The 18,302-nt window shown below is 36.7% G+C and overlaps 1 protein-coding gene across 4 annotated transcripts; it reads left to right on the top strand.

Annotated features, from left to right (window-relative positions):
• The first annotated feature begins 1,607 nt into the window (after positions 1-1,607).
• On the top strand, positions 1,608-16,512 carry wasf3b (WASP family member 3b). Of its 4 annotated transcripts, none has more exons than XM_079863564.1 (10): positions 1,621-1,712; positions 2,410-2,583; positions 7,215-7,380; positions 10,104-10,238; positions 10,565-10,718; positions 12,894-13,011; positions 13,248-13,429; positions 13,505-13,759; positions 14,779-15,080; positions 15,940-16,512. In XM_079863564.1, exons 3-10 carry the CDS (start codon positions 7,248-7,250, stop codon positions 16,095-16,097), a joined length of 1,437 nt encoding a protein of 478 aa, XP_079719690.1. In that variant the 5' UTR covers positions 1,621-1,712; positions 2,410-2,583; positions 7,215-7,247; the 3' UTR covers positions 16,098-16,512. The 4 variants fall into 4 exon arrangements, with proteins under 4 accessions (XP_079719691.1, XP_079719689.1, XP_079719690.1 ...); XM_079863566.1 differs by having other exon boundaries at positions 1,622-1,676; XM_079863565.1 differs by lacking the exon at positions 2,410-2,583 and having other exon boundaries at positions 1,608-1,676.
• Positions 16,513-18,302: the final 1,790 nt, after the last annotated feature.

The following is an 18,302-nucleotide window of genomic DNA, read 5'->3' as shown; positions in this document are numbered from 1 at the left end:
AACAGCTGCACTATGTAGTGAGACTGGTTTGGAGTGAGGTGGGGATCCACCGTACCATCCAATCTCTTTAGTTCTCACTTCGGAAAATCCGTTGGCCTCTCCAAGACTTAAAGCTGCTATGTGACTGCCAGCAAAGACAGAATGACATTTGTCAGTTTGTCTGTCTATCCGTCTGCCCTTACACTCACACATAACGAATACTCAAGCACTCACTCTTTTAGCCCATTGCTGGGGACCGAATTCTCTGTGCTGGAGCTGCTGACTGAAGCATAATGAGAACCTCTAGTGCCCCCTGCTGGATCATACTGGTAGGAGGCGATATAAAAGATAAAACAATCTTGATTTTTAGTAGTTAATAATTTAATGTTTCGGTTTTACGTTAGGAGAGGTCAGCAACTTCCATTTTGCTGTCACACCGGCTGTTATGCGTGAAAGATCGGCCTTAGAATTTAATGACAAAAGTGTGTGGACAGCAGATTGAACATGCATTGTACTGTATTGTAATTAAATATTTTACATGAAACAAATATCCTGACAATAAAAGTGGAAGCATTTAAAAAAAGAAAGAAGAAGTGGAAAAGCTGTTGTGTGAGTGTTTGTGTATGTTTCCAGTGGCAATAAAACACAGGCAATGCTTTCATTTTTGCTTCTTTTAAAATAATTGAGCGTTTTAGTTAGGAATTGTGGCTGGGTTAATGCATGATATTTATTCAACTTTATGAAGAAAAATATTTGAGGTTTGTTGCACTGGATTACAGTAGTGTATTTAAAGCTGTTTTATATGCAAGTATTTTATTTTTATTTTATTTTTTTAAACTTGCGTCTAAAGCCAGTTTGGCCAGGAACATTTCTGTTTCCTGCCTATTGGTATTTTAGTGTATTACTAAGTCTGTAACAAAGGGCTATTATATTGTGGTGTTACACTGTCTATAACAATGATTACATAAGAATCTAGACTTGGGTCATTAAAATTAGCTCATGGCTCAGATCGCTTGATGTAATTGCCACATTCCCATGACTTCATTCATAGGAGTCCCATGTTAATTTGTTCTTTATCTATTTGGCCTATCCCACTTCAGATGTCTGTGCATAACATTTTTGTCTATTTTATTTAATTTAATTGATGTTTAGTTCATTATTTTAATTATTTTTTTAATTTATAATTACAAATTCTTGTAACTAATGTTAAATAACCAGTAACCCCTGCTGAATGACTGCTTAAATTAGACTAAATATTCAAATCTGTTATGTTTATTACTATTATTTAATGTTTATTACCCACCCATGGTCAATATTTGCTGTTTCATGTCCTATTTTATACCCTATTTGTGGATAGTGCCAGTTCCAAAATGCTATTTAGTCTTCAATTCTAGTTGTTCCTTTATAATAAGTAGCCTAAGTTTTATTTATCATTTTTCTGTGGCGTGTAAAGCTCGCCCAATATCCCCAGATAAAGCCCGCCTTCAATGACCGGGGATTTTCTGTCAATCATCCTCACCCTCGCATCTGATAGGCTGAGTGTGACAAATGGTGGCGCGTTAAATTCTTATTCTAAAATGCTGATTGGTGCGAAGAACCCACCATGCCCCGCCCCAAGCGGATTGTTTGGAATGGTCAGATGGATGGACCCGATGGAGACACAGGATGGCAACCCGAACCGCTGAAACCCTGGACATGTGAGCGAATATAATTTCCCTCAAAATTCACTTTTGGTAAGCATTAAACATTTACTTATCTTCGCTAATGTAGTTATTTTGTCACATTGCACTTCTTATCTTTACTGTTTATCGAGCTTTATGTAATAGTGGAACATGAGGTTTGGGATTCTTTAGTGTTGAGTTTATTTTCATTCTTCTTTATTTATTTTTAACTAATAGCGGGAATATGTTCTATAATTCTTGTTGTTTTATATTTGGTGTTTATTCTACTGCATTAATAATAATAATTATAATAGCGTTGTTGTTATAACAATAACAAGCGTTGCGTGCCGTACTGGAATATGCTCTCCTAAGAAAAATAAAATAAAAAAAAGTTTACATATTTTCAATTAGATCAACCTAATCACTGTAAAGACTGAAAGTGCTCTTAGTCAACTGTTATCAAAGAATATAATACATAACAGAAATTCGCAACTTTCAAGTGTTTAGTAATTAACAAAACCGGAAACTTAATTAATTCAACCCGAAAGTGTTACAGAATTATAATAATAATAGCTTTTGGTGCTTTTTGAGATAAACCCAGGCGTTATGCACGGGTTTGCTGAAATCTGACAGAGCAACTGCTCGTGACATTCACAAGCCTTCATCGTGTGTGACGTGATCCGTGCTGAAATATTAATGTAGTCTTACGCGCAGAGATGCGCTTTACTTCAGCTATGAATAGCTAATGCACTGCCGTCCTGTCGTTTAGGGAGTGGATTCGTGTCTCCCTCATAGTTCGGACAGGATGTGGCTTCCTGTGGTCACGGGATGGGTCTGATGGACTTCAAAGCCTGTCAGCAGCACTAATGGGGCTGTAAACAGATGTGATGCACACTGTTCATTTTCTATCCAGCATCCCAAAGTGTTCATTATTTGATAGAAGGTATCTTGGATTTTGTCTTGTCTGAAGTGCTCTATGTGTGTGGTTTTGGAGCAGGCACAGACTAATGGAAATTGAAGGCCGCTGAAAGGAGACAGAGAGAGAGAGAGAGAGAGAGAGAGAGGCAGGAGTGCTTCTTTTATTTGAAGAAGACCGAGAGGGTGGGCTGGCGGGGGTAACGGGGTTGGGGGAGGGAACGGAACATGCATGGGAGAGCTCCTCTGTTGCCGTGTGAACGGAGGGCTATTGTCCCGGGAACCTTTCAGAGTGGCTTCCCTGAGGTCCCCTGCCACTCTCCCTCCCCCATCATCTCTCTCTCTCTCTCTCTCTCTCTCTTACTTTTTCACTCATTCACTCTTTGCCCGTCCCTTCTTTCTGGATCCGTTCTTCCCAACTGAAACAGTTTCCTGTGTAACTATCTCACAAACTGCTTTTCATGCCACTCAGACACACATTCTGGTCTCTTTGTCTCCTGTGTCTCTGGCCCCCCCCTCCCAGCGCAGTCTTAATTCAATGCACTATGTAATTAGTGTGGGTTGTGTCCATACTGCCATGCGCTGCAGAATTACAATGCCGTAGAGAGATAGTGCGCTTACTTGATGAACATATTACAACACATGCAACAACAGCAGTGTCTGAGTGCATGTGTGAGGCGTGATAGCGTATTTGCAGTGAAGTTCGGGTCTCTTTAGGTCAAAGCGTGGGGCTGTTTGTTTATTTTTCACTTTTAAAGGGAAAGTGAACAGGCGATGTGTAAGAACAATGACTTTGTGGCCACTTGTACACAGTTACTATGGTAAATGGTAACAAACTAAAGTGTGTAATATGCAGGTCCACATGAAATAAAACTCTATAAGATTTAAATACACGTCATTCACAACATTGCATTGAACATTTATTAAATGTTTTGGCTAATTACATTTTTTTTAGCTGCCTTCTCCGTTTTACCATACAAATCCATTTTACGGAATTCCTCAGATTTGACCGTATACTGTATAATAATTCTGTCATACTCAATGTTGAGGTTACGTTAAATGTTTTGGATAGTTTGTTAACGCTTTTAGCTGCCTTTCAGCTGCATTTAACACATTTTACCGTATATAAATCCAAGTAGGTTTGCAGGTTTTACCGTAAATCAATTTGAAGGAATTCTGTCATTCGCAATGTTGTATTTACATTTGTTTTGGCAGTTTAAAAATGTGTTTATGCATTTATCTGCCTTTCAGCTGCATTTAATACAAATACAGTCTATATTTATGACAGAATTCTGCAAAATGTGCATATACATATATTTATATACAGGATGGGTCTCATGGACATCATACACTCACCTAAAGGATTATTAGGAACGCCATACTAATACTGTGTTTGACCCTCTTTCACCTTCAGAACTGCCTTAATTCTACGTGGCATTGATTCAACAAGGTGCTGAAAGCATTCTTTAGAAATGTTGGCCCATATTGATAGGATAGCATCTTGCAGTTGATGGAGATTTGTGGGATGCACATCCAGGGCACGAAGCTCCCGTTCCACCACATCCCAAAGATGCTCTATTGGGTTGAGATCTGGTGACTGTGGGGGCCATTTTAGTACAGTGAACTCATTGTCATGTTCAAGAAACCAATTTGAAATGATTCGAGCTTTGTGACATGGTGCATTATCCTGCTGGAAGTAGCCATCAGAGGATGGGTACATGGTGGTCATAAAGGGATGGACATGGTCAGAAACAATGCTCAGGTAGGCCGTGGCATTTAAACGATGCCCAATTGGCACTAAGGGGCCTAAAGTGTGCCAAGAAAACATCCCCCACACCATTACACCACCACCACCAGCCTGCACAGTGGTAACAAGGCATGATGGATCCATGTTCTCATTCTGTTTACGCCAAATTCTGACTCTACCATCTGAATGCCTCAACAGAAATCGAGACTCATCAGACCAGGCAACATTTTTCCAGTCTTCAACTGTCCAATTTTGGTGAGCTCGTGCAAATTGTAGCCTCTTTTTCCTATTTGTAGTGGAGATGAGTGGTACCCGGTGGGGTCTTCTGCTGTTGTAGCCCATCCGTCTCAAGGTTGTGCGTGTTGTGACTTCACAAATGCTTTGCTGCATACCTCGGTTGTAACGAGTGGTTATTTCAGTCAAAGTTGCTCTTCTATCAGCTTGAATCAGTCGGCCCATTCTCCTCTGACCTCTAGCATCAACAAGGCATTTTCGCCCACAGGCCTGCTGCATACTGGATGTTTTTCCCTTTTCACACCATTCTTTGTAAACCCTAGAAATGGTTGTGCGTGAAAATCCCAGTAACTGAGCAGATAGTGAAATACTCAGACCGGCCCGTCTGGCACCAACAACCATGCCACGCTCAAAATTGCTTAAATCACCTTTCTTTCCCATTCTGACATTCAGTTTGGAGTTCAGGAGATTGTCTTGACCAGGACCACACCCCTAAATGCATTGAAGCAACTGCCATGTGATTGGTTGATTAGATAATTGCATTAATGAGAAATTGAACAGGTGTTCCTAATAATCCTTTAGGTGAGTGTATATACATATATGTGTAAATATATATATATATATATATATATATATATATATATATATTATATTTTGTAGAATTCTGTCATTCATAATTTTGCATGTATATTTATTGAATGTTTTGGCAAATTTAATAATACTTTTAGATCCCTTTCAGCTCCATTTAATATATTTCACGAAATATAAATCTATTTTATAGAATTCCATATATTTTCCTACAAAAATCAGTGAAGAAAAGGCGAAAAAAGTCAGTGGATTCCATCTGGGCCTGGTTTCAGGGAGTAGTCACAAGTTGTATTCATAGTTGTGTTTATTTTGTACAAGCGGGATACGGGAGGAAGTTAGCGGTTACATAGCAGTTATTTATTTAAGTGTTGTGATTGTGTGTGAGTGAAACTTTCTTCACACCCCAACTGCATCATTGTTTGGGACGACAGGAAGTCAGAGATGTGACACAGAGAGGAACAGGAAATGGAGAGCTGGGTGTGGAGCTGGAAAACAGGAAGCAAGGAAGCAGGCAGATAAGATGACCTCTGAGATGCTGTCCCTCCATCCCTTTTGTTCTTGTCCCTAATCTTTGACTTTCAACCCCCCCTTAGCCAATCACACAGCAGATGGCCTCGCAGATGGCCAATCAATGTGGGGGTTATTCTTCCAGAGATGGGAGCATTCTGTCATGGCGTTCAGTTGAACCAGATGAAATGGCTTAGTTAGGCTACTTATGTGAGCGAGGAGAAACTTTGCACGTGAAAATGCAAAAAAAAAACAAAAAAAATTGTGTCATACATAGACATAAAATAGTAAACTGTCTTAAAACGTTGTGCATAAAAAAAAACATTAAATCATATAAGTTTTCTGTTTTGCATGCCAAGCAATATTTTGCATCAGTCATAACATAGTATATAGACTGTACATTAATAACTAGATAAAACATAATATTTACATTACTTTGCTAAAACTTCATATTCAGTAAGTCAAACAATATATTTTTATTATGGTTCTGTTTTTTCAATAAAAACTAAATATTATTTTTATGATGTAAAGATGTCAAGTGCAGAGACAGTATGGGAAAAAATACCAAATAATAATAATATGTTTTTGAAATAAGTCTTTAATGCTCACCAAGGCTGCATTTATTTGATCACGAATACAGTAAAAAAAAAAAAAATATTTTATACATATATTACAATTTAAAATAACAGCTTTCTATTTTAATATTTTAAAATGTAATTTATTCCTGTGATGCAAAGCTGAATTTTCAGCATCATTACTCCTGTCTTCAGTGTCATGCTTCAGAAATCATTCTAATATGCTGATTTGCTGCTCAGGAAACATTTTCTTATTATTATCAATATTGGAAACTGTGATTATTTTTTTCCAAGACTCTTTAAAAGAACAGCATTTATTTTAAACAAATCTTTTGTAACATTATAAATGTCTTTACTGTCACTTTTGATCGATTTAATGTGTCCTTGCTGAAAAAAGTATTCATTTCTTTTAAAACAAATAATATCAAAATAATGTTTTTAATATAGATTGTGTAAAATGTAAGGGTGTTAATGTGTTTCCTGATTTTCACACATTTTCACGAATGATTAGAAGTGAGAATGTCATTGTTTCCTTGGGAAACAAATGATCAGTTTGCGTCTCTTGTCCTTTGATCTACAGCTGGGCCGCTCGGATGATGAACAGGATTACTTTGACCGTAGGCCTATCTTCTTTTCTTAATGCTTTGTAATCCTGCCGTACTAGGCCGTTTGTGGAGGGAGTTATAGTCTGTGTTTCTGTTTGTGCTGGGATGGATTGTCAGGAGTGTGATTTCAGAGTCAGAGGTCAGTGTAGGTTTTGACTAGAGTAAGAGGGTTAACCAAAATCTGAGTAACTCGGTTCCCTTTTCTTGATCTCCAACTGTCCCAGTTTCATTTGAACATTCGCTCTCTCTCAATGTGTGGGTGTCTGTTATATAATTTGAGCTTCGTCCAAATACATTTGAAAACTGAGTAAACATGATAGATGGACCTCGCCTTCACGCTTCAGCTGGAGTTTGTGCACATGTGTGTGATTTTAAATCCAGTGTTTGTGTTTTGTCTGGGCAGGTAGAGCGCGCTGCGGCTGTGTAAGGTTCAGTCATGCCGCTGGTGAAGAGAAACATCGAGCCCAGGCACCTGTGCCGCGGGGTGTTACCGGAGGGCATCGGCAGCGAGCTGGAGTGTGTGATGAACAACACGCTCTCTGCCATCATACGTCAACTCAGCAGTCTCAGTAAGTTACCTTGCTCCTTTCTTTCTTTAACACACACGTTTAACTGGCTAATTAGGGATTTAGCTTTAGCTTCTATTGTTGTTGAATTAAGCTAATTAGAATTAAGGACCAGGGGCGTTGCCATCATTTCAGAAGTGAGGGGGACAGAAATGTCAAATGTGTAATACCAAATGTTTTCTGACCTTTGACAGGTTTTATTTGTTCTTATCTCTTGCTTTTAATTAGCTAAGAAATCAAATACACACTGTAAAAAAAAGTTGCTGCTTTAAATTTGTAAGTACAATCAACTTTGATGTTTATGTCATTTCAACTTAAATTACATTAAAATGATTGAGTTGAGTTGAATCTTGTATAACTTAAAAAAATATATAGAAAATTGCTTAACTTATTTTGATGAGTTAAAGCAATGTAAAAACCTATGTTGTCATAACTTATTGATCATATAATTTTTTACAGTGTTGTTGAATAATAACCAATAATTTGTGTTATATAACTATAACTATATTTCTTCCTATATTTTCACAATTTTATGATTGCTTTATGTACAAAATACAAAATTTGACAAAATCACAGAATAAGCCAGAAAATATATTTTATAGTTTGATCAATTTAATGTGTCCTTGCTGAATAAAATAATTAATTAAAAAAATCTCACTGACCCCCTTTTTGAACTGTTATATATTTTAGAAGAGCATAAAGATGCCTTTTAATGTCTTTCTGAAACATTTTATGAACCTTTTTTTCCAGATTTAGCAACATTTGGGGACAATTCTCAGTTATTTTGTCTCAAACGTTGTGCTAGGTGTTGTCTGGGCCCCCTGGACCATTTCTGGGTCACTGTCACGATTGCATTATGGGGGTGTTCCCTATCTTTTCAGGGCCCCTGGGATTGTCCTAACTGTCCCAAACCCCAGTTATGTTTTGAGTTGGGCCAGTATATAACTAACAAGAAAGACCCTAGCCTCAAAACCACATGACAACGCCCTGGTAACCACCCACTAAAATATCTACGAGTTTCGCACTCACATTTTTTACTAGCTTGTACTATACATGCCATTACATTACTCTAAAAGTTCAATTTCTTATTCATTTTAGACATTTGGTTTGTATTTCCATTCTGTGTGGTCTATAATTTAGTGGTCCAGTGGTATCTTCAGCCCACGATGCCAGAGAGAAGCTTCTTAATAATAATTCCTCTTGACTCACGGGACTCTCAGACTGTATTACGTAAGACTATTATCTTGAAAACATGTCCTCTGAATCGTCAAGTCTCTCTCTGCATATCCAGCTACTGATTTGCCCATCCATCCATCCTATGTTCTTTTTTTCTGTCCACCTGTTCCATAACTCCCCAGCTGACCCCCGAAATCCCCTCAAGTGTCTTTACTGTGCCTCTGCTAGTGTTGTTCAGTGGATGCCTGTAGAAGGAGACGGCCTTTCAGTAGCAGCTGTGTGGATTAAATATAAATGACAGCCCACTGGACTTGAAGGGAAAGCTTTAGACGATGTGTGCGTGGGACAAAAATAGTATGTGCATGTCTGGAAACATGCTTTTCATGTGTTGATGGGTGTAGTACTGTAGTAGGGAGTGTAAGTGTACACGTGATCTGTGGTATATATGTATGTGTGTGTGCACTGGGTCATAGGCCAGGAATTTGTAAGGAACAGACACTCTTCCTTCCTGTAAATATTTTCCTGTGTGCTTTTGTTTAACACGGCAGTTATTAATAGCCTTAGTTGATGTGTTAAAAGTTAAGTGTACTCTTTGTTTTTCTTTTTAAACATTTCTCCACTTTGTTTTCTCGAACAGCCGCAGAATATAATTTGTATTTTTTTGTCCTTAATGTTCTGTATTCGATGTATGTTATGCATGTGAAAATTCATATTTAAATACAGAAAAAAACTAATTGTAATTCATAATTTAGTATATATATATATATATATATATATATATATATATATATATATATATATGTATATATATATATATGTGTGTGTGTGTGTGTGTGTGTATACTGATATAACTATGAATCATTTATGTAATTTAATCAACTACGGACATAAAATGTATTATTAGTTTAAATGTTAAATTATTATTTTTATTATTAGTTAATTATTTTAATATTAATTATTTTTTTATTTATTTTAATTAGTCAATGTCAGTATCATAATAATATATATTGTTATATATTTAATATATTATAATATTATTATGATTAGTTATTAAAATTATGAGCATATTAAAAAAAAATTTTTTAAATGCCTTTAATTTCTTACCATGATTCATTTTTGCTTTAATGTATAGGTTATTTTGTCTCGAACCTAGACTAAAATATGATAAAACATTAAAAATATATGAATTGTTATTTTTTTAAAACTGATCATATAAAAATATATTGTGTGGAAATTATTTATATATTTATATACATTATTTATATTTATAATTATTTATTATACATAATTATGAATAATTATTAATATAAATAATAATTATTTATATATTTATATTTATAAATTACAACTTGTGATGTCATCAAACTATTTTGCCCGTAATAAAGTTTTGTTGAAAGATAGTGTACTTGTTTACCAAGGAGACAAAAGTGTCAGTGAAGAGTTTGATATATGAAATATATTCATATTATATAATATATATATTCCCTTTTTTATCTTGATCTGTTTTCCTCACAAATGAAACTTCTCCTTATTCTCCCTTTATCTCAAAGGTAAACATGCTGAAGACATATTCGGAGAGCTCTTCAACGAGGCAAACCTGTTCTATTTGCGTGCAAACTCTCTGCAGGATCGGATTGACCGTCTTGCCGTCAAGGTCACCCAGCTGGACTCCACAGTCGAGGAAGGTGAGTCTGCTTCTGGGAAACAAGGGCTCGGGGTCATCCCTCAATACACGGCGGCCATTGGCATCTCAATTTGTCCTAAAACAAATCTCTGAGGTTACATGGCTCCAGTGTAAGATCAATACTACTGTATTCCTCCAAACCGAAAATCAACAAAATAAATAATGCAAAAAAATTTGCGCACCCCACATCTCTTTTACCCAGACCAAAGCCTGTCCTCACATCTCTTTTTTCAATTAAAAGATCAATACTGGAGTTTACTTTACACACTCTGGAGCGCAGGTGTAATCAATCTCTCTCTCTCTCTTTCTCTCCTTCACCCTGTGCAGTCTCTCTTCAGGACATAAACATGAGGAAGGCTTTTAAAAGCTCTACCGTACAGGACCAGAAGGTGGTGTCCAAGAGCAGCGTACCGATCCCGGTGACAGAGATGTACAATCTGAGTGATAAACCACCTCCTCTTAATATTCTCTCACCCTACAGGTATGTGTCTATGAAATGAAATGAAATATACTTTATTGTCCCCAGTAGTGAAATTTGGAACCTCAATTTATGTAAAATACAGTCTCTCACAGACCCAATTAATACACGTGTATCCCACATAAGAGATCTATCTACAGTATATACACTTGAAGGAACTTATAAGACTGCACTTATAAAAAAAGTACAACGTATAACTGCAGGATTCACACCTTACTGCTTTAATTTTTTTCATTAAAATATGCAAACTGAAATGGATCTATGCACGTTTGGGTCAGAGTTTGAGGACCAAATGTCCCGACAAGGAAACTGAAATCACAGTCCCAATGAGAAAACTTAATAAACATATACTAAATACTAAACAATACTTTGTTTTGTAAATAATGTCTGTCTTTGATGTTCAGTCATTTTTTTATGTATAAACAATTTTATTACAATTTTAATGTGTTATTTTATTAACAATTTTAGTATAATAATTATTAATATATATATATATATATATATATATATATATATATATTTCATTTATCTTTATTATTTAATTAAAGCTTAATCTTATAAATATATTGATGCATTGATATATATTTTTCTATTAATTTAATTTTCATTTAATTTCATTGACTTGTTTACAATGACAATGATTGGTCTGACATTGAATGTTAACAATTTTAACCATTTTTATTTCATTAATCTATTTTTTTATTATTTTTAATATTAATAGTAATACATTTATAATACGTTTTATCATTCATTTATCTTTATTAATTATAATTAAATCTCCAATTGACTTACATTGATATTGTTTGCCATTTGTGACCCTGCACCACAAAACCAGTCACAAGGGTACATTTTTTGAAATTGAGATTTATAAATCATCTGGAAGCTGAATAAATAAGCTTTCCATTGATTGATTGTTATGATAGGACAATATTTGGCCCGAGATACAACTATTTGAAAATCTGGAATCTGGGGATGCAAAAAATCAAAACATTGAGAAAATCGCCTTTAAAGTTGTCCATTTATGTTCGTGATTCTCTCACAAAAATAAATGTTTTATATATTTACATTAGAAAATTTACAAAATATCTTGATGGAACATGATCTTTACTTAATATCCTAATGATTTTTGACAAAATCGATCATTTTGACCCATACAATGTATTGTTGGCTTTTGCCACAAATATACCCGTGCGACTTATGACTGGTTTTGGGATCCAGGGTCACATTTATTCTTTGTAATATTTGCATAATAAATCATATATAGCCAGTTGTGTTTAATCCCATGCACAGCCATTTCATTTACTGTACGTATAATCCCTAAAACCTGTTCTTGCCTAAAACTTCACTGTAAAAAGTGAACAGTTGGATCAACTTAAAAAAATTACTTCAATTGGTAACACCTAAAGAAATTAAGTTTTCTCAACTTAAATTATCACGTAAAATGTGATAATTTAAGTTGAGAAAACTTAAATTCTTTAGGTGTTACCAATTGAAGTAATTTTTTTAAGTTGATCCAACTGTTCACTTTTTACAGTGTTATACATTATTATATTACAGTCTCGACAGATTAGACTGGTCAGAAAATACCATTGAATATACCAGAAATAAATAATGTATTAATTCTTTCCCAAAACATTAATATGTATTAGAAGTGGTACCTATAAAACAATGTGACCAAAGTTAAAAGAAGACGATGAATGTATCTGAAGTCTGTCAGTCAGAAGTCTGATTAAGGAATATAGAGCAGTCATGAATACTTAAAGCTGGCAGATGTAGTTCATGTGAATGCTAGCTCTCAAGGTAGAGAATATGGGCCACTCATGAATACTTAAACAGATCTAATGCAGAATGTTTCAAGGGACAGTGGCTGCGCTCTTTTTCTGTCTGTTCGGCTGAATACGGCTTACAAAGTTTTCGGCATTTTTACATAAATGATTAATGGACAATTAATAGCACTTTTGGAAAAGCAGCCAGTCAGAAAAGATGCATCAAGATGCTTTTAAAAATCCTTTTCCCTTCTGAAGAGGTCCATAAAAGCAATCTAGCAACTGCTGGGAATGGTTACATAAATGTATTCAGAGCCAAATTTACCACACTCATTGTTTTATCGAGAGATTAATAGAGAGAAAACCAAAATCAATCATGAAAATGAAATGTTTTTCATTTATGTTGCCATAGAGATGATGATAAAGAAGGACTGAAGTTCTACACTGACCCCTCCTACTTCTTTGACCTGTGGAAGGAGAAGATGTTACAGGACACAGAAGACAAGAGGAAAGAGAAGAGACGACAGAAGGTTGAACGCCCTTTTCTTCCTCTCTCTTGAGTTTTTATCCCACCTTAAATTAAACGGTAGTGTTCAGTGAAATATCATTTGTCAAACTTCCCACTCCACATAATTCCCATATCCGTCAAATATGTTCTGACTTGCTGTGTGAGTATCCCAGAATGCTGGAAACCTATTATAGTGTTTGTTTATGAGGTGATATGTGATAATTAAACATCTCTTTGTCCTTTAATACTGTGCGACAGGAGCAGAGACGGTGTGTGGACGGCACGCTGCAGAGGGAGGTGAAAAAGGTGCGAAAAGCTCGAAACCGCAGGCAGGAATGGAACATGATGGCATTCGATAAGGAACTGAGACCTGACCATCGACATTCCCACACTGTGCACAGAGGAGGCTCCTCGGAGGGCACCATGTCCCCAGAGCACAGGTAACATGGGCTACATGCATTTAAGTGCACATATATAAACTCAATTTGATCTAATCTAATTCATAATTCATGCAGGTCTCATGGAGATCATGCAGATCACGGTTATCTCTCCATGGCCAACCACGCTGGCCATGCCCACACTTACTCTGGGCCTCCGCCCAGCATGGCGGCCCTGTCAGCTCATACCCAAATGACCATGGACCAGGATTACCGGGGTGGGCCTATGGCATACCGCTCTGGCACACTGGGTCGTCCGCACCAGGCTCCGCCCCCTCCACCAGCATCAAACACTATTAATGGCTCTATGAACCTCCCACCTGTCGATTACAGGTTTGTCATTTTTATTTAGATTAATCAATTAGTTATAAACAAACTTAAAAAAAAGTATTCTAAAAGGAAGTTATGTAATATCGATAAGAATTTTATTGGATCATATGTGAACTTGTGAAAAATGAAAATTCTATCATGAATTACTCACCCTCATGTCGTTCCATCCAAACACTTTCGTTCATCTTCAGAACACAAATGAATATCAGGGGGTTTCTGTCCCTCCAGACACACACACACACACACACACACACACACACATATAAAATCAAAAAAATATATAAATGTTGTTAATAAATATTTTTATACTTTTTATAATTTTTATACTTTAAAATCTAATAATATTAAAAACAATATAAAAATTATAGAAAATAATTCTATACAATTTCCTGTTTTTCTTTCATTTTATATATATATATATATATATATATATATATAGCGCTGTACTTTCCTTCTATATAGCAGGCGAAAAATAGAAGTATGTCTGAATTGATAGTACTCATAAAAGAGTAGGCAAAAAGTATACTGAAGTGTGCATACGATGGACACTTCACTATCCCATGAGGCCACGGGAGAGGATTTATGAATAGCAGTAAAGCAACACAAATGATGCTGGTAGGTCACATGATAATGACAACATGGCGAATGTAGTACGTCCAGATTACATTCATACTACACACATTCACACTGAATAGAAAGTACTTTTTTAGCGGTCGTGAAGTAATTACTTTTTCAAAATAAGTACCTACTCAAGAGAGTATGCGATTTCGGACACAGCCTATATGTTAGGAAAGGGGTCTTTCTGCAAGGGGACCGGTAGATTTAGTCGTCCTTGGCGTCAGAAAGTTTGAAAACCCCTGGTCTATATTGTAAATGCCACAGTGGGTATTTAAAAATACTGGCACATAATGATCAACAAATTTGTGACATTTTTACTTTTGAATTCATATAGCATCAATTTATGTTAAATGAGGTGAAAAAGCATGATTTAGTTTTCTTTCCCTCTTCCTCTCTCTTGACAGTGTGGATTACATGCATTCTGGGCCGCCGCCTCCACCACCTGCTGTTATCCCATCAGCACAAACTGCTTTTGCTATGCAACCCATGGGACCGGTCCCGCCTCCAGGACATCTAGGACCAATGGGAGCAGTCGCTGGTTATGGCCCACCCATTCCACCTACCTCTGTACCAATGGCTGCCCCTCCTCCACCTTTAGCCCCACCCCCTCCAGCCCAATCCATCACTCCCAAACGGCCCTCTGTGCCTAATGAGGCCCAACCCACCAACGATGCTCGCAGCGACCTGCTCGCAGCTATAAGAATGGGTATGAAGTGTTTTTAGGTTATGAATATAAGCATTTTACACTTGTTATACATAAACAGCTTGTTTTTAGATTTCATAAGCTTTACCATTATAAAACTCACCAAGGCTGCATTTATTTAATAAAAAATACAGTAATATTGTGAAATATTTTTAGAATTTAAAATAACAGTTTTCTATTTTAATGTTTTAAAATATAATTTATTCCTTTGATGGCAAAGCTGAATTTTCAGCATCATTACTCCAGTCTTGAGTGTCACATGATCCTTCAGAAATCATTCTAATATGCTGATTTGCTGCTCAAGAAACATTTTTGCTGCTTAATATTTTTGTGGTAATGGTGCTAATTTTTTCAGGATTATTTGATTAACAGAGTTAGAAAGAACAGAATTTATTTTAAAAGGAATATTTTGTAATATTATAAATGTCTTTACTGTAACTTTTGAACCTTTTATTGCGTCCTCTTTACTGAGTGAAAGTATTCATTTCTTCCCCAAATGACTGAACTGTAAATAGTTTTTTATATAAATTGCAGCAGTTGAACAGTCAAAGCATGAATCAAATGCCCAGCAATTTCTGTTTTCCACGCATCCTTTTCTTATTTTATCCCTGCGTGTGGGCAGAAACAAACCATATTGAATAGTGAAATTGCTCCCTGTAACATTAACTTCTCCGTCTCGCCTACACTGGACTACAGTATCTCACAGGAGATGGATCATGTGATCATGTTCTCATTTGCAGAAAGTTCAACTTCTGTAAAGTTGCCGGACACGCCCACATCGCATCACAAACTCTTGTGTATCTCTCATTGAAAATGAATGAGTTGAGTTGCTGATGTTTGTGTGTGTTTGTTTGTACTGCAGGTATCCAGCTGAAAAAAGTTCAAGAGCAGCAGGAACAGCAGGCAAAACGAGAACCGGTGGGCAATGATGTCGCCACGATCTTGTCTCGCCGTATCGCTGTGGAATACAGCGACTCTGAGGACGAATCTGAGCTGGAGGACAATGATTGGTCTGACTAAAACAACACTAATGCACAAAATTCACAGACACTTACTCGGTAATTTACCTGCGAATAATAACATTGCATTTCCCATACACAAAATGATCTTGTACTGTATGCATTTTAATAAAGGCGTGATAGGCCGTCTGTATTATGGAATTATAAGATAGTCAGTCTTTTCCCTGAACTACCACGTATGATGCTTTTTTCCATTTTTTTCTAATGCTTTTTAATGCGACACTTGTTAATACATGATATGGATATACTGTATGTAGTGAATAGTAACTGGAACTAAAGATAAAAAAAGCATGTTGAGCTCATCAAAAACAGAATTTTCTGCATGAAAGTTTCTATGTATGTTGAGAAACATTGAGGTCAGTAATTATATTTGTGTGAACTGGCCTGAGGTGTTCGATTAAACTACCTGAAATGTGTTTTCTTGGTAATGTCTGGTGTCTCCGTGCATGTGTGCGGCGGTCGGCAGTTTCGCGACAATAAAAATCTGACGAATCACGTTAAATCGCTCTCCGTTCCTGCACCTCAGTGCCTTTGTCATGGAAACAGGACAGTTTTGATTCCGAGCCTCATGTCTCTATGGAAACAGTACAGCTGAGACTGGGATCGCCATGGCAACAGTGGATTTGAGGCACCCGGCCAATCGATGCGCGAGTGTGAATAAACCCAGGCGAGGATATTTTTAATGCACAGCACATTCTTTTAATACAAAATTAACAAGATCTCTCAGTTCATTAAACTAACCAAAGCAATAAAAGTATACAACCAACACCTTGGAAAAATATACAACACATTAACACAATGTTTTACAATGTTAATTAGTGCATGTTGATTATAATTCTTATAATATTGTTTTGCAGATAAGTAATTTGTTGTGCCTTTTCTCATCAAAAAAATAAAGTGCATTTCACAGTTAAAACTACGCATACGTGTACACAAGATGCTGAAACCGATGCACCCGACTGTTTCTCGGATTGTTCCAAGATTTCGATTCTAGTATCTAAATAAAGTACAGAACGAGTCTGAGTCCTACTGTAAATGTAGAAAGTTTCCTCACAAGACACCAAACCAGAGGTGATTTCCTCTTCTATGCTCTTCAAATAAACCAGAACAGGAGACAGACTCCCATCCGAGCCCTTTTTCACCCTTCGCTTTGACATTTTCAAGCTTTTACATTGGATTACAAAGCACAATCATCTACAGTTGGATACAAGACTATTTAAATCATGGATTCAATAGGCAAACGTCCATCTGCATGTGGAAAATCCATCAGAGACCAGGCACAAAGCATGATAACATCATTTTACAAAGCTCTTCAAAAACAGACAGAATTATTATGTTTTAGTCAAAGAACTAACCCTCAAAAGCCACCGCGATAATCTCCCGGTCATGTGCATCGGGCTTTAACCCTCTCAATCTGCTGTAGACAAGCATGCCCAGGCAACAGGAGACACTGGAATGCGGCCCAAGGTTAACCTTCGCACAATAGATTGATGTATGTATTTTGGTGGGCCCGGAAACAAGTTAGCATATTAGCACCTCCGCTTACATCATCCTGAAATCAATGGGTTTTTGGTTAAATACCTGAAATGAGGTCCGCGATTAACAACAAGCTCTAGATATTTTCACGTCAGTAATACCCCCTTGTGATTTTTAAGCTTTTACTTGTTTTGAAAAAGGCTAACAAGTGGCTAAATGGGACTACAGAGTTTTTCGGGGGCAATAAACGTCATCATGCCGAACAGGGAATCTCATCTACTCACTAGTCGCTTCCACAGCCTCACTGTTTTTATAATCGTGCTCTTGCGAACTAACTCAAATGGAAATAAAGACTGAACGAGTACACGCCATGCCATAATTACCGTAATTACGAGATTCCAACTTGTATGCTGGGAATTTTCTAAGAGCCCCTATTGTACCACGAGACTGCTGTACTATCTGACTGCTGCAGATTCATTTATATGTTGATAGTCTTACCATATGTAACGGAGGCCAGCTAGTAAGAGTTAAAACCTCACTCCCTTGATCTCAAGAGGCACACTAGCGACAGACACTAGAGACCATAGATATCATATTATAATGGCTAGATGTCTCATCCGCGCTGCTGGCCAATGGAGGTCGATGTCCGCACACGACGGCCATCTTGCCACAGGGAGCTCGCTCACTCGTAACATTGTGTTTTAATGGTGCATGTACTTTTAAATAACCA

This window comes from Squalius cephalus (assembly GCF_949319135.1).
Source record: "Squalius cephalus genome assembly, chromosome: 25".
NCBI classification, from domain to species: Eukaryota; Metazoa; Chordata; class Actinopteri; order Cypriniformes; family Leuciscidae; genus Squalius; species Squalius cephalus.
This window is presented reverse-complemented; position numbering and strand designations above follow the sequence as displayed.

Coding starts and splice junctions, on each gene's coding strand:
- wasf3b (XM_079863565.1), top strand. CDS start 7,248: ATGCCGCTGGTGAAGAGAAACATCGAGCCCAGGCACCTGTGCCGCGGG. Junction 10,719..12,893: donor AATATTCTCTCACCCTACAG/GTATGTGTCTAT, acceptor ATGTTGCCATAG/AGATGATGATAAAGAAGGAC. Junction 15,081..15,939: donor GCTCGCAGCTATAAGAATGG/GTATGAAGTGTT, acceptor TTTGTACTGCAG/GTATCCAGCTGAAAAAAGTT.